The sequence below is a fragment of the Piliocolobus tephrosceles genome, chromosome 2 (genome assembly GCF_002776525.5).
Source record: "Piliocolobus tephrosceles isolate RC106 chromosome 2, ASM277652v3, whole genome shotgun sequence".
In the NCBI taxonomy this organism is placed as follows: domain Eukaryota; kingdom Metazoa; phylum Chordata; class Mammalia; order Primates; family Cercopithecidae; genus Piliocolobus; species Piliocolobus tephrosceles.
The window spans coordinates 5,915,560-5,932,343 of record NC_045435.1 but is presented as its reverse complement, the minus strand read 5'-3'; the positions used below and the strand labels follow the sequence as shown (position 1 = coordinate 5,932,343).

At 40.3% G+C, this 16,784-nt stretch overlaps 2 protein-coding genes across 12 annotated transcripts in view; both read left to right on the top strand.

The window, feature by feature from the left end:
• NXPE3 (neurexophilin and PC-esterase domain family member 3) overlaps positions 1-4,181 on the top strand; it is a 41,662-nt gene extending 37,481 nt beyond the window's left edge. For all 11 annotated transcript variants that reach the window (XM_023212337.1, XM_026457076.1, XM_023212369.1 and 8 more), the window contains one exon: positions 2,645-4,181. In XM_023212337.1, coding sequence (XP_023068105.1) covers positions 2,645-3,195 — 551 coding nt within the window. In that variant the 3' untranslated portion in view covers positions 3,196-4,181. The remainder of the gene's footprint in view (positions 1-2,644) is intronic.
• Positions 4,182-8,449: 4,268 nt separating this feature from the next.
• NFKBIZ (NFKB inhibitor zeta) overlaps positions 8,450-16,784 on the top strand; it is a 34,729-nt gene continuing 26,394 nt past the window's right edge. Inside the window, exons 1-2 of the mRNA XM_023212396.1 lie at positions 8,450-9,731; positions 11,157-11,232. The gene's annotated coding sequence lies outside the window, so the exon portion shown is untranslated. The remainder of the gene's footprint in view (positions 9,732-11,156; positions 11,233-16,784) is intronic.

Sequence of the window (16,784 nt, the reverse complement as noted above, 5' to 3'; positions counted from 1 at the left end):
TATCTATCTATCTATCTATCTATCTATCTATCTATCTATCTATCTATCTATCTTTTTTTGAGACGGAGTCTCACTCTCGCCCAGGCTGGAGTGCAGTGGTGTGATCTCTACTCACTAAACCTCTGCCTCCCAGGTTCATGTGATTCTCCTGCCTCAGCCTCCCAAGTAGCTGAGATTACAGGCACCCATCACCACGGCTGGCTAATTTTTGTATTTTTAGTGGAGACGGGGTTTCACCATGTTGGCCAGGCTGGTCTCAAACTCCTGACCTCAAGTGATCTGCCTGCCTTGACCTCCCAAAGTACTGGGATTACAAGCATGAGCCACCTTGTCTATCCTGTAGGACAATTCTGTTCTGATGTTACTTCTTCAAAATTGACTGTGAACTTCCTGAGGGCAAGGACTATAGCTTATCCATCTGAGCATTGCTGGCTTGTAGCACCTATAGCAGTGGGCACTAAGTAGGTGCTTAGAAAATATCAGTTGAATTGGATTGTCAGCATTTACTTAAGGCACGTAAGGAAATATTTAGCGATATGAGACACATCTTCTTTCCTCATGGATGCACATACTAAGTGATGAATTATACAGAGTTTTTTTAGGAATAACAAGGAGTCCCACTGATTCCTGGGACCTTCAGAATGTCTCCAGGCAACTGGACCTTGAAATACAACTTAGAGGGAGAAAAGCGATGCTATCTGTGTTATTCTCATGATAGAGATGGAAGTTTTTCAATAGGACATTAACATGATTTTTCATCTACGGGGTAAAATTGAAAGTCAAAAGAAACAGGGTTGCCTCTTTCTTTTGCTTATTGCAAAAAGAGGTGTTTGTTTTCACTTTTCAGAATTATTTGAACTTGCTTTAATTTTATTTTTAAAAACATTCATTTTTAATCAGCAAATAGGTATATTTATGGGGTACAATGTGATATATATATATACTGGAATTATTATATCAAGTAAATTAACATAGCCATCACCTCACATACTTACTTTTTTATAGTGAGAACATTTAAAATCTCTTAGCAGTTTTGAAATATACGGTACATTATTATTTATTATGGTTACCATGTTGTGCAATAGATCTCTAAAACATTTTCCTTCCGAGACCTTGATTAACATTTCCCCATTGCACCTACCCCACTAACAGCCTCTGGTAACCACTATTCTACTCTCTACTTCAACTTTTTTAAGTCCACATATAAGTCAGTATAAGGCAAATACTGCATGAAGTTCCACATCAAAGACATCTGTGTGTGGCTTATTTCACTTAGCATAATGTCCTCTAGTTTCATCCATGTTGTTACAAATGACAGAATTTCCCAAAAGAAGTATTTGGTTACTAATATGTGCTCATAAAACAGAAGTTAAAGCCCTTGTCTTGAAAGAAATAATATTTATCTGTTAGGAGAATAAAATGTAAATGCCAAGTTGATTTTTATAAATTAAATGATCATAAATAGTCACTTCTCAAAAGAAGACATACATACAGCCAACAAACGTATGAAGAAAAAGCTCAATATCACTCATCATGAGAGAAATGCAAATCAAAACCACAATGAAATTGTGGTTCTCACACCAATCAGAATGGCTATTATTAAAAAGCCAAAAAATAACAGATCCTGGCGAGGTTGCAGAGCAAAGGTAACACTTTCACACTGTTGGTGGAAGTGTAAATTAGTTCAACCATTGTGGAAAGCAGTATGGCAATTCCTCAAAGAGCTAAAAGCAGAGCTACCATTCGACCCAGCAATCCCATTACCAGGTATATACCCAGAGGAATATAAATCATTCTGCCATAAAGACACACGCAAGCAAATGTTCACTGCAGCACTGTTCGCAGTAACAAAGACATGGCATCAATATAAATGCCCATCAATGACAGACTGGATAAAGAAAATGTGGTACATATATACTGTGGAATACTATGCAGCAATAAAAACAAGATCATGTCTTTTGTGGGAGCATGGATGGAGCTGGAGGCTATTATCTTTATCAAACTAACACAGGAACAGAAAACCAAATACTGCATGTTCTCACTTGTAAGTGGGAGCTAAATGATAAGAACTTATGAACACACAGGAGGAAACAACAGACACTGGGGTCTACTTGAGTCAGGGAGTTGGGAGGAAGGAGAGGAGCAGAAAAGATAACTATTGGGTACTGGGCTTAAAACCTGGGTGATGGAATAATATATGACAGATTTTCCTATGTAACAAACCTTTACATACACCCCCAAACCTAAAATAAAAGTTAACAGAAACTTTTTAGACATAGATTTAAAAAATTGCAATGATCAGTGCAAATAGCAACATTTCTTGGCCTAATAATTAGAGAAAAATGGGTTATTTTGTTTTTCAGGCATAGACAGGCGTAGTATAGAGTCTGTCACTGATGGTGTTATTTATAATGAATGTTATGTTTATGTAATAATTTAAATAATAAACATGTTAGAATAAAGGCCCATTGATATAAAAGGGGGCAGAGTTCAGTGAAATAGGTATTCCCTTTACATTTATATTGTACCTTTTTGTTGTACTTAAAAAAAAAAACTTGTTATTTGAAGCCACTTAATAAGGTATAATCAAAATATATGTGCTTGGTTTGAAGGTTTTTATGAACTTGAGTTTTCCTTGTTTCAGATTTAGTGGAGTTTAACTTGGGTAGTCCCAAGAATGTGGGTCCCTTCCTTGCAGTGGACCAGAAGCACAACATCCTGCTCAAATACCGCTGCCATGGTCCACCCATCCGCTTCACAACCGTCTTTAGCAGTGAGCTCCATTATGTGGCGAATGAGCTGAATGGCATTGTGGGAGGGAAGAACACAGTGGTTGCCATAGCTGTATGGTCTCACTTCAGCACCTTCCCTTTGGAAGTGTACATCCGGCGGCTCAGGAACATCCGTCGAGCAGTGGTTCGGCTCCTCGATCGAAGCCCAAAGACCGTGGTGGTCATCCGGACGGCCAACGCCCAGGAGCTGGGACCTGAGGTGAGCCTTTTCAACAGCGACTGGTACAACTTTCAGCTGGACACCATCCTTCGGAGGATGTTCTCAGGGGTTGGAGTATATCTCGTCGATGCCTGGGAGATGACCCTGGCCCATTATCTACCGCACAAGCTGCATCCAGATGAAGTTATTGTGAAGAACCAGCTGGACATGTTCTTGTCCTTTGTGTGCCCCTTGGAGACCTAGCCTGTCTTGGAAGGGCCTGGAGGAATCATATTCAATGACCTTCTCAATTGACCTGAGTTACAGAAAGTAGCCCCAGTGAGAGATGACTGCCATTAATAAGCATAACATTTCAAAAAGATCTGAACTTTATATGATGACTTACAAGGAGCTTAGAAAATGCAGGTTACATTTATATCTACCTATAGGATTTTATCCAATCTTGACTTAGCCATGGTAGAACTCTTAACAGCATCTACACACTGTATTGCTCTTATAACCAAAGATGCTAATGATTAGTGTATTTGAATTAGCTTCTCCTGGGAGGGTTGATTACTTTGCTAAAGAGTATGAAAAATATTCTGATGGAAGGGACAAGTTTGGTTGGTAGTAGAGTGTTTGTAGCTTATCTGGTAAAGGAAATTGAGTGCATCTGCATGCATAGCACAAGTAGTCTATCTTCTGGCGGTTAACTAGAGAAAGCTTACAGTCAGAGGCTCTTGTGAATGCACTGAAGACTGCTGTGTTTCAGGAGTTTCTCTTGATGATCTACCTTTTCTGAATTACTTGAAAAGGCCAATGTGCTTGGTTCGAGTTTTTTAGTGGGAATATTTACAATTTCCTGCTTTTATCTAGAAAAGAGCAGAAGGGAACTATGAAAGCAGTATATATAAAATCTGTGCTTTGGAATCGATACTTGCATTTGGTGATTGTTTTTTATTTGATTCAGCTAAATTTTATGTGTTGAATACTTACTCTAGAATAACTACTTTTGGAACTGGAAGGGGGAAATCTGTAAATGGAAATTTATTTTTATGTTCTGAAATTTGAGGGTTTTAAGAATTGACTTTTGTGTAAAGAATGCTATTGTATTATAAAGCTGTGGAAGTTTTTCCCACCAGTTTCAGGTGTTTTTTTTTTTTTTTTTTTTTGCTGTTATTTTGAACTACTTACCACAATTAGAAGTTAAAATCTAATTAGAAATTAATAAGCTATTAAAATTCATGACAGGTTTTTTTTTTTTTTTTTTGGTATTTCTTGATTTGGGCATAAAAGGCACACCCATTCTCTCATGCTTGGAAGAAGCTGCTATTCCTACTGGCTATCTAAGAAGAATGGAATTATTAATTTTATTTGACTTATTAATTTTAAATGAGTTTAGTTAATTTGGGATCATTTAGTTAGTACTCTTTTCTTTTTGAGCTATGATAGATTATAATCTAGTTTAAGTTGCTCCTAAGTAGACAGATGAAGAAACTAGGGAGGCCTTAGAGAGGAAGACAGATGCTTGAAGTATGAACGATACATACCTTTAGAAGAATGGGTCAAATAGTTTGCATTTTTAATTTAAAATAGGAGGGCCCCAGATCTTACTTTCCTATCCTTGAGGAACACCTTCAAGTTTTTAAAGTATTTTATGGGGAAAGAAGATTTTTAATTGTTTCTGAGTCTAATGAGGCAATAAAATATGTTAAAATAGTTTAATTTTAATGGTCCTTACGCTTTACAGTACCTAAGGATCACTTGTAATATCTGACAAAAATGCAGAATTAAGAGTCATGGCAGGGTGTGGTAGCTCAAGCCTGTAATCCCAGCACTTTGGGAGGCCAGGCAGGAGGGTTGCTTGAGGCCTGGAGTTGGAGACCAGCCTGGGCAACATAGTAAGATCTCGTCTCTACAAAAAATAAAAAATGATCCAGGCATGGGCCGACAGTCCCAGCTACTAGGGAGGCTGAGGCAGGGTGATTGATTGAGCCCAGTGGTTCAAGGCTGCAGTGTGTTATGATTGCGCCACTACACTCCCGCCTGGGCAATGGACAAGAGATCTTATCTCTAACAAATTTTGTTAAAAAAAGAATTAAGGCCAGGTGTGGTGGCTCCCACCTGTAATCCCAGCAGGGATTACAGTCTTGGGTGGCTGAGGTGGGCGGGTTGCTTGAGCCCAGAAGGGGCTTGAGCCTGGGTGCCATGGTGAAACCTCATCTCTACCAAAAAATATAAAAATTAGCTGGGTGTGATGGCACCCACCTGTAGTCCCAGCTACTTAGGAGGCTGAGGTGGGAGGATCGCCTGAGCCCAGGAGGCAGAAGGTTGCAGAGGTTGCAGGGAGCCTTGATTATGCCACTGTACTCCAGTCTGGGCAACAGGGCAAGACCCTGTCTCTAGAAAAAAAGAAAAAAAAAAAAAAAAAAGAGGGACCATGATGCCTCTGGGATTTATGGAACCAACCTTTGTGGCAACTGCTTAGTGATTCTATGCAATGGTGGTATTCCACACTTGAAGAAACACTAAGAGAAGAGGTAAGGTAGAATGAAGGAATAACCATGGCTTGTTTATTAATTCAGGGGATTTACCAGTAACTAGTTTAGTTCTGTTCATGATCCAGTAGTATAGGTGATATTAGCTCCGTTTTATAGATGAGGAACTCAAGTTTAGATTTGAAATGAGGTACTTGAAAAAAGTCCATATCCCTTTTCAGCTAAAATTGTGAGACTTTCATAAAGAAGGGTTTGTATTTATTTATTTGTTTTTGAGACAGAGTCTTGCTCTTTTGCCCAGGTTGGAGTGCAGTGGCATGATATGGCTCACTGCAGCTTTGACTTCCTGGGGTCAAGCGATCCTTCTACCTCAGCCTCCTGAGTAGCTGGGACTACAGGTATGTACCACCATGCCCAGCTAATTTTTGTATCTTTTTGTAGAGACTCGGTTTTGCCATGTTGTCCAGGTTGGTCTTAAACTCCTGAGCTCAAGCCATCTGCCCACCTCGGCTTCCCAAAGTGCTGGGATTACAGATGTGAGCCACTGTGCCCAGCTGAGAGTTTTTCTTTTCATGAAAGAACTTCTAGACATTTCCTCAAGGATTTGTAAAGGAGGCTGAGCGGTAATTTTCCCAGGAGAATTTTGAAAAGAAAGAGGGCATTGCTTCTCCAGTGGTTTGGAATGCTGCCACTTGATTGTGCAAATGCTTTCATATCATCTTGTCTAGTTTCTGTTATTTTTTGATTTGGTGACATAGCTCTTAAAGATTTGGTGACACAGCTTCTTGAGGTATTCTCAGTCACTTTCATCTCTCTTTAAAAAAATTTTTTTAAAAAACTTTTAAGTTCAGGGGTACATGTGCCAGTTTGTTTCAAGGTAAACTTATGTCATGGGGGTTTGTTGTACAGATGATTTCATCACCCAGGTGTTAAGCCTAGTACCCATTAGTAATTTTTCCTGATCTTCTCCCTCCTCCTACCCTCCACTCTCCAATAGACCCCAGTTTGTGTTGTTCCCCTTTATGTGACCATGTGTTCTCATCATTTAGCTCTCACTTATCAGTGAGAACAACTTTCATCCCACATCTGATTTGTCTGTCTTCACTCTGGTGTGGAAATTTTGATAGCGATTCCTATACCACTTAAACATTTCCCAGAATATTTAGATAGAATAGTTTCTTCTGAAAAGTTTATTTTAGGCTAGTGCCATATGGTTGTGAATATTAGCATGGTAGCCAAATAATAGTTTGTTTTAAATATATATTTCCTAGTATAAATATAAGGGACATCATAATTTTTAAAAACTATAAAATCTAGAAGAAAAATGTATGGATAAAATCCATAATTCTATCATCTGAATGCAATGAACATTAGCATTTAGGTATATTTTCTTGCAGGTTTTTTAACCATATAGTTATAGAGAATATGTAATTTGGGTCTGTGTTTTTTACATATAAATATTTTTCTATGTTAAATAGTCTTCATAAGTTAATGATAAAGATCTACTTAATAGTACTGCTACTGCAGTTTTCATTATTAGATAAGTTGATCATTATGGTTGGACATTTAGGTTTACAATATTAAGCAGTGGGCCAGGCATGGTGGCTCACACCTGTAATCCCAGCACTTTGGGAGGCCGAGGCGGGTGGATCACGAGGTCAGGAGTTCAAGACCAGTCTGGCCAAGATGATGAAACCCTGTCTCTACTAAAAATACAAAAAAATTAGCCAGGCGTGGTGGCAGGCGCCTGTAATCCCAGCTCCTTCGGAGGCTGAGGCAGAGAATTGCTTAAACCTGGAGGGGCGGAGGTTGCAGTGAGCCGAGATTGCACCACTGCACTCCAGCCTGGGCGACAGAGCGAGACTCCGTCTCAAAAAAAATAAAATAAAAAGCAGTGGTTTATATCAATTTCAGTGGCTTAAAATATGAATTTCTATTTTGGAATGACAGAATTTAATGTAGTGAATCTCATGTTTCAGAACTGAGATGATTGATATGATGCTATTTGTGATAAAACTCATGATAAAGCCTTTCTATGCAAATTACATTTTATAGAATTATTCTACCAAAAGTCACCTTGCTTTAGTGAATGTAAAACTGACCTTTGGTGTTCCAGTATGATTCATTTTGCCATTCTGAATAACTATCATTTTAATTAAGACCACTTAACTGACACTTCCTGGATTCAATTATTAAGTTTCAGATTGAAAGTTGATCCAGTTTAATAACTGAATCCAGTTTCACATTTATCAATCTGAAAACTTAGTTTGCAGATTGGTAAATCAGGGTACTTGACAAGAATAAATATGGTAAGTCTTTACATATTCATGTGTTACATGCCAGAAATGAGTCTGTTTCTGGACCCTGTTCAGGGAAATAGTGATCAGTGAGAGAGGTACAGGGAAATAAACACCCAAGGGAAATGACAGCAATAAGCCTCCCCAACTTTCTAAAAAACTGCTCAGCATTATCTCTGTGAGTTCTGGGTAAATTCAGCTTTTTAACCTCAGCTAGTCACTAATGCCAGAAATTCCACTTTAAGTGTATTTATTTTCTTGTGTTAAGCATTATTCTACCTGGTTTATGTCTACAATGTAGTATTAGTGTACTTAGGATTCTTGACACCTCGGTGTGCAAATAAATAAAATTTTGAAGTTGTTTTTCATTTGAAGGTGAGAACACAGCCCCTTGAGTGCTAAGGGGACCTGGGAATCCTAGGGGAGTGGAGGTGGTGGAAGATAAGAGGATGACTGAGGGCAGGAGTTTAAAGGACACAGAAGCTAGGAGAGCACTGTACTCCACCAGCTTCAGTCTAACTTGTCTCTTAAAAGTGCTTTTATATTTTAGCTTTTTTAAAAAGTGTGGTCCAGGCACGGTGGCTCATGCCTGTAATCCCAGCACTTTGGGAGGCCGAGGTGGGTGGATCACCTGAGGTCAAGGGTTCAAGATCAGCCTGACCAATATGGTGAAACCCCGTCTCTACTAAAAATACAAAATTAGCTGGGCATGGTGGCACATGCCTGTCATCCCAGCTACTCAGGAGGCTGAGGCAGGATAATTGCTTGAACCTGGGAGGTGGAGGTTGCAGTGAGCCGAGATCATGCCATTGCACTCTAGCCTGGGCAACAAGAGTGAAACTGTCTCAATAAATAAATACATAAATAAATAAAAAATAAAAAAGTGTGAACTTAAATATATTTATTTGTGTGTACATATATTTTCTTTTTTAATATTCTGGTTAAATGAGAGGCTATTGGTCCTCTTTTAGTTTTAAGAGTCTAATGATGTGTACATCTAATGCCCATTCCAACTGGATTGTAACGCTGCTTGGGGAAGATAACTTAAAAAAAAGTAGTACTGAGATTACAGCAGCTGGTGTCCTAAATGGAAAAGAAGTGAAACTAAATGTCATAGGAGAAACCCTTTCAGTGTTGTGCAGTGATTCATTTGCTGTGAAATCTACCCCATTACCATTCCCCTTACCTCTTGAAAATAAAGTGATCTTCATGTTACAGGACCATTGCTTTATTTATGCCACAGATTCCTTGTCCTTTAATTAGTCAATGAAGGCACATGACAGCGATACTACTTTTTCATTGACATATTGTAAAAGCTGTATTGTAAAAGGTAACTCCCTCCACCCGCCCACTGCACCCCCACGGTTAGGGGCCACACAGAAAAAGTGAAATAAGATGAAGTGAATCTGATGAGAGGCAACTCTAACGCCCATCAGGAGATTCACTAGGACATTTTAAAAGAACATCTTTAAGGAAAAAGTTTTGTCTGAAGACGTTGCCTCTGATTCCTCCCTGCGGCTCCAGTCCAGGTCTTGGAGCCGGCCCTCGAGGGGAATGTCCGGGACTCGGGTCGGTACCTTTTTGGCCTGGGAATTTCCAGTGTGCAGAAAAAAATCCACAAACCTAGTCCTCGCTAGCCCCTCCCTGCCTCCTGTGGCCGTTCTCAGTGCCCACGCACCCCAGTTCGAACGAGAGGATGACCGTATTCTGTATTTTAGAAAACGGGCTCTTAGCTTCCCCCGCCCCCGTCCCTCACTCGAGTGGTGAACTGAAAGCGAACGCTATAAAGGGCGCCAGTGCGAGGGGCGAGCTTCCTCTTGCCACGAGGTCAGATGGCGAGTTCTTAGAGAAAAAGGCTGTTAGCTGCTGCTTATCATGTAACCTCAAAAGGAAACTGATCGTCTTTCTCATGCTGTCACGTACTTGGGTTATTATCGCTGATTAGAGCTGGAAACAATCGATTTCCTCTTACGTATTTGTTTGACTTGACTCTTCAAACACAAAGGTATATTTTTATTATTTGATGTTTTATTAAAATATCTTAAATGCTAAGATTTTTTTTTTTTCTTTTTCTTTCCTATTCCCATAGTCAGATTCTTAACTTTGGAGTCACTCTCTTGTGTTTGAGTAGCCATACTTGCTTTGGGGCAAAATACTGGGGGATAGTTTTTTGGAGAAAGAACATCTCGGACGTTTTTGTAGTTTAGTAATAGCAAGAATCATGTCTGTTTGCTTTAAAGGCCCAGGAAGGACTAAGATACTAATGGAGGAGATCGATAGAATGCGTGATGAAGTATCATAAATCTAATGTAACACTGTATCTTCTGTCAGTGACCTAGAACTATGATATCCCAAGGCAGAAGCCTCCCAGGAGATTTGATGTGTGGGTTTAGAGGTGTACTTTCCCACCAAGCATAGACATGAAACTATATGGGAAAATATATCAGAGTAAATTGAAGTACTTTATAGCATGCCCTCATTCATTCTTACATTACTTCTGTAAAATTAAAATGTATGAATAGCCATTTTATGAATGAGGAAAACCTGAAATTTGATGATTTGACTGGACCCCCAGATTCATGATAATCTGTATATGTTAAGGGGTTTGTTTGAATAAAAGCATGTTTCTAAATAGAATGGATTAGAGATTCTTTTCATTGGGATTAGTGAATTTGCTGTAGTGGTTGAAGGTGCTGTCCAAAGAGGATGACAGTTACATAAATTTTAAGCATTTGGTAATATATATTCCCTCTATTTAAATCTGACATCTAAAGAAATATTTGGCTGGGTGGAATTTTTTTTGCTTCTGTTAGACAGTGGGTTGTTTAAACAATAAAAGGAGAGAAAAGTTTCCAAGTCTCATTCACCACCCCACATAATCCCAGATGGAGCAGGGCATCAGCCACACAGATCATCTAAACATGCAGATAACCCTGCAGTCTTTTTATTTGGCTTCAAAATACAATGTATAGTCCACCACCCCTCCCCACCGTCTTTCTAACATCATCCTGCTGAGGTCAAAGACAGTTGGGGAGGGTACAGGCGTGGAGCACTGCGGTGGCAGAGGAGTCAGTCTGAGAGGAGTTAGCACATGACATCAGTGCACAGCGCAGATGACGGGAAACGTTTGGCAGCATCCTTTCCAGTGTGGAGGTGATAACCAAGGTCAGCATAATCCAGCTGTTCAGATACAGACTTTTCCTCACTGAGGAAAAGGAAGCAAACCCTTCTCTTTTCTTGCCTTGATACAGACCCTGCTCTCAGAGAGCAAAAGAAACCCTTTCAGAAGCTACAAAGCCATGGAAAGCATTACTGAGGGGAAAGATTTTCTAATTGTTCTGAGACCAACAATGAATTGCTTCTGAAAACACCATTTTCTTTTGACTCATAGCTGACACTGAACTGGAGGCCTCTTGATTTTTTCTCCCAGGTTAACAGGAAGATCTCGAGGGCCCTGGCTGAACTTCACCTTTTGGCTTTCTTGGCCTGATGCTGAACTCCCGAGGGTGAGAAGGGCTGATATTTCTAAACGAGTAGCATCCAGGTGTTACCTAGCCCCTGGCTGATGTCAAAGAGGGTGGTGGGATTTTTCTAAGATTCTTTTCTTAAATTAGCCGTTTTTTTGAAGTTGCTGCAAAATTACTATGAATTTTACTTATAGGCATTTTACTGTGATTTCATGAGAACTAAGTTTGTGTGTGTGTGTGTGTGTGTGTGTGTGTGTGTGTGTGTGTGTGTGTGGCTTAGTAGTATTTTTTTAAGCCAATTTGTTGAATTTCCGCTATTTTCCATAGCAGGAGGACATATGAATACATCTAAGAGGGGAAGTCAGCTCTCTGATTACTGACAGTTTCAGGGTTAAGTAATCTTTAACAGGCTTGGAGAGCATCATGCCCCCTCATAGTTTTGGTGAAGAGGCTCCTTAAAGCTAGCGTATGTGGTTTCTGATTAAAGCACTTTCTGTTCCTTTAATTTGGGATTGTCTGTGAAGTAAAATACCTTCCTTTCGAACGTAGTGAATGAAAATATTTACTGCCGCTGATGGAGTTAGTGGATTGGGAATGAACACTTATTAAACACTTGTTTTGGGAGCTTACCAGCAAGATCTCATTTAGCCCTACAGCATTTTAGGTAGCTGTAATTAGTTTTATTTTATTTATTTATTTTCATAACTTCAGCTTTTATTTTAGATTCAGGAGGTGCATGTGTAGGTTTGTTACCTGGGTATATTGCGTGATGTTGAGGTTTGGGGTACAACTGATCCCATCACCCAGGCCCTGATCATAGTGATTTTCCAGCCCTTGCTTGCCTCCCTCCCTCCCTCCCGCCTCTAGTCCTCAGTGTCTTTGTTGCCATCTTTATGTCCTTGAGTATCCAATGTTTAGCTCCCACTTACAAATGAGAACATGTGGTATTTGGTTTTCTGTTCCTGTGTTAATTAATTCACTTGGGATAATGGCCTCCAGCTGCATCCATGTTGCTGTGAAGGACATGATTCTATTCTTTTTTATGGCTGTGTAGATTTCCACAGTGTATATGTACCACATTTCCTTTATCTCGTCCACTGTTGATGGGCGTCTAGGTTGATTCCATGTCTCTGCTATTGTGAATAAGTGCTGCAATGTACACACAGGTGCATGTGTCTTTTTGATAGACTTCACCACGACAAATGGTGAATTCTGTCATGGTTATATTAAACAATAATCACAACGCTACGTTCTGTATACATGATACCAAATATCTGAATTAAACTTATCAAAATACTGTTAATGACCTAGATGTGATATCTATAAAATGCCAACCTCCAGATATTTGGAGATATTAAAAATGATTTTTTCACTGTTTGTTCAGATATTTAGCAACTTGCAGGCACTTTTAATATTGGTAGAAGACTTTTGGATACATGTTAGCATTGAGTAGTTTATGTGCATCCCCAGTCCTCTGATTGTTTCAGTCAAGTTTGCTAGACAGCCTGCTACTGTGAATCTGTAGAGGGTCTGATACCGTAAATCATGCATTCTCAGAGAGGGTGAGATTATCTACAAGAGGGCAAAAATTGGTTCTTCAGGGAAAAATCTTAGCTATTACAATGGTTTGTGACCCCGAAAGGGAGCATGGTACATAATAGGTATACAGTGTATCTGTGGTATTAAACTTTCATCAGGGGATGATTAGGAAAGAGATGTCTAAAAAGGCTCCGTAGTGGGTCTAATACTGAAAGACAGGTTGAGACATTCTGTTATAAATGCTCTGCATGTACTTATTCAACTGAGGTCAAAATATTTTTCTGTGGTTTGTTGTCTTTTTGTGTCTTGCTTTGTGTCTACATCCTCATTTTTCATGGATTTTAAAAGTACTGGTTTCCAGAGGAGGAACAACATTTTTAGTTTCTTTTCTTTTCTCTTTTCTCCTCCTCCTCCTCCTTTTTCTCCTTCTCCTTCTTCTCCTTCTCCTCCTCTTCTTTTCCCTCTCTCTCTCTCCTTTCTTTCTTTTTTTTTTTTTTTTGATACAGATTCTCCCTCTGTCACCCATGGTTGGAGTGCAGTAGCCTCATCTCGGCTCACTGCAAACTCCGCCTCCCGGGTTCAAGGGATTCTCATGCCTCAACCTCCTGAGTAGCTGGGACTATAGACACATGCCACCACGCCCGACTAATTTTTGTATTTTTAGTAGAGATGGGGTTTCACCATGTTTGCCAGGCTGGTCTTGAACTCCTGACCTCAAGTGATGCACCTGCCTCAGTCACACAAAGATTTGCTTTTTTTTGTGAGACAGAGTTTTTGAGCCTCTGTCACCCAGGCTAGAGTGCAGTGGCATGATCATAGCTCACTGTATCCTCTACCTTCTGGGCTCAAGTGATCCTCCTGCCTCAGCCTCATCAGTAGCTGGGACTACTACAGGTGCATGCCACCATGCCAAGCTTCTTTGTTCTTTTTTATTGTAGAAATGGGGTCTTGCTATGTTACCCAGACTGGTCTCAAACTCCTGGTCTCAAGGGATCTTCCCACCTTGGACTCCCGAAGTGCTGGGATACAGGTGTGAGCCCCCATGCCTGGCTTTATATTTCTTTATTTCAGGAAAGTTTTATTCTATTATATCCTTAAATGCTTTAAATATATTTTTTAAAATTGTGATAAAAGATACACAAGTTGCCATCTTATCCATTTTTAAGTGTACAGTTCAGTGCCACTAAGTACTTTTCATATTACAACTTTTACCGCCAGCCATTTCCAGAACTTATTCATCTTCCCAAACTGAAACTTCATATCCATTAAACAATAGTTCTGCATTCCTCCCTCCCCCAAGTCCCTGGCAACCACCGTTCTACTTTTTGTCTCTATGAATTTGATGACTCTACATACCTTATATAAGTGGAATCATATAATACCTATCTTTTTATGACTGGTGTATTTCATGTAGCGTAATATTTTCAAGGTTCATTCATGTTGTATAAATGTCAGAATGTCCTTCCTTTTTAAGGCTGAATACTATTCCGGCCTGTGTGTAAGTGTGCCTGCCACACTTGGTTTATCCATTCATCTGTCCATGGGCACTTGGATTGTTTCTATCTTTTGACTGTCATGAACAATGCTGCTGTGAACGTGGGTGTACAAGTATCTGTTGGAATCCTTGCTTTCATTACTTTTGGGGATATATCAAGTCATTCTATGTTTAATTGTTTCAGGAACTGCCATACTATTCTACACAGTGGCTGCACCATGATGAATTTCTTTTTCATTCATTTTGTGCAGTATTTGGCAGAGTGCAGTGAATAAGTGCGTACACCATGAATATGTGACAGAAAATGACACGAAGTTCTGAGTAAATCTGCTGAATGATTCAGCACCACTATTAAAACAACGTCTCCTATTTATTCACCCTTGCATGGCCACGTACTACAGTGCACACACTTACGAAGATGTGCGTGGTTGGCAATAACTCTATGAGAATCATTGAGGCAATGCACTTAGATTCCATGTGGGTCAGATCTTTTTGGAAATTTGGAACACTGGCAGTAGAGTTCCACATCTTAAACCTAGGGAGGCTTGCTGGAGGTTTAAAAGGGCCAGAGCTACAAAGATGATCCACAGATGTGGGGATTAGGTCTTGTGAATGAAGATGAACTGAGGACACTTTGAAGATAGGAATTGTGTGAGTTCTGATTGTTGCCCTTCTCCTCCCCTTCCACACCCATTCCCTTACCTCTGCAGCATAGCACAGGGTGACTTCCTAAATTTTGGTTGAACAAATAACCCAGGAGGGGAAAAAAATGAAAGGATGATTTATTTTTTAATCATAACAGTTGTGAAAAGTTGTTCTGAAGGCCATAAGAACTTTCTATGTTGTATCTCTGCTATGGGGAAAGGAGGTGCGTTTAATTTGAGGTGGAAGGTAAGAGTTTGAAGAAACTGAAAGTGATCACTGGGCAAGACTGCGAAATTTACCCTTGGAATTTCTAGTATCATGAGAGACGAACAGTCTGAAAGATGGCAGAGGCTGATATATCATGGACCTTCCCAACCCTGCTCTTCTGTGGTAAGGTTTCATATCTTGTAAACAGCCAATGAAAACAGTTGTGTATGTTTACCTCTAGTATTGAACAGTATCCAGCATTTAGATAAGAAAGGGATTGTTAAGCCCAACACTAATGTCAAAATCTAGGGCAGAGTGACAGATTGCAGCCAAATTGTAGCAGGCAGGAGGTAGGCTGGGTAGTGATAATAATGTTAAAGGACATGCTTTCTCCACCCCACACCTCACTTAGGTTTGTCGGCTCTCCAAACTTCATGGTTGTTCATTTTGGGAGCCTCTCTTAAAATGCAAATAACCTTTAAGAAGGGTTACTGTTGATGCCTTGATGTGAATTAATTTTTAGATTCTTTCTTGAAATTTTACTGGATGAGAAGGGCACAGAGACTTCCCCAATCAGAGTGCAGATAAGGGGTGAGGTAGAGTGGCAGGAGCAGTGCAGTGAACCGAATGTGAAGGTTAAAATCAGACTTGGTGCCTCCCCTACTCTCCTTCAGTTGGCTTTCCTGTTTCTGTTCTTGGTGCCACCACTATAATCCTCAAGGCCTTGGAGTTACCTCTGACCCTCATCTCTCTTCCTCCCCTCCCCTCCCCTCCCCTCTCCTCTCCTCTCTCTTCTTTTTGAGACAGAGTCTCACTCTGTTGCCGAGGCTGGAGTGCAGTGGTGCTATCTTGGCTCCCTACACTCTCTGCCTCCAGGGTTCAAGCAATTCTCCTGCCTCAGCCTCCGGAGTAGCTGGGACTACAGGCACCCACCACCACGCCTGGCTAATTTTTGTATTTTTAGAAGAGATGGGGTTTCACCATGTTGGCCAGGCTGGCCTCGAACTCCTGACCTCAGGTGATTCACCCGCCTCAGCCTCCCAAAGTGCTGGGATTAGAGGCGTGAGCCACCTCACCCAGCCCCTCCCCTCTCTTTCTGTGTTCAGTCTCTTGCCGGTCCTATAGATTAAATGTGTGAAATCTCTAAACACTTCCCCTCTTTCCATGCCCAGGAGCACCACTTCAGTTCAGACCTCCAGTACCTGTCACATTGACTGTTGCAGAGTCTTTCCTGATCACTTGCACACAGCTGCCACTGTGATCGTGCTTTTACCTTGTTCGAAACCCCTGTATGGCTCCCCATCACATCAGCTGTCCACTGTTTGCAGGCAACATCAAGGCCCTGAAGGGTTCCAGACTTGACCCTGTAGTCCTCCTCTTCTCCTATGTTCTCTTCAAGTTGGGCCGATAGTCCAAAGAGGCCAAAATGCTTAACAATAAAGTATTAATTAGAACTTTGAAAACTGAATAATAATTATAACTACCATCATTGAGTGTATATTATATGTCAGGAGTTGTGCTAGGCATCTCGTGACACTACCACATCTAACCTACTTACTGGCTGAATTCAGTTAATATACCCATTTTATGGATGAGAAAACAGTCTTAGAGAAGTTAATTAAAGCTGCATGGTTATTAAGTGAATGGAGCTTGGATTTGAACCCAGGTTTGTTTGACTTCAGAACCCCATGCTTTTAATCAAGGG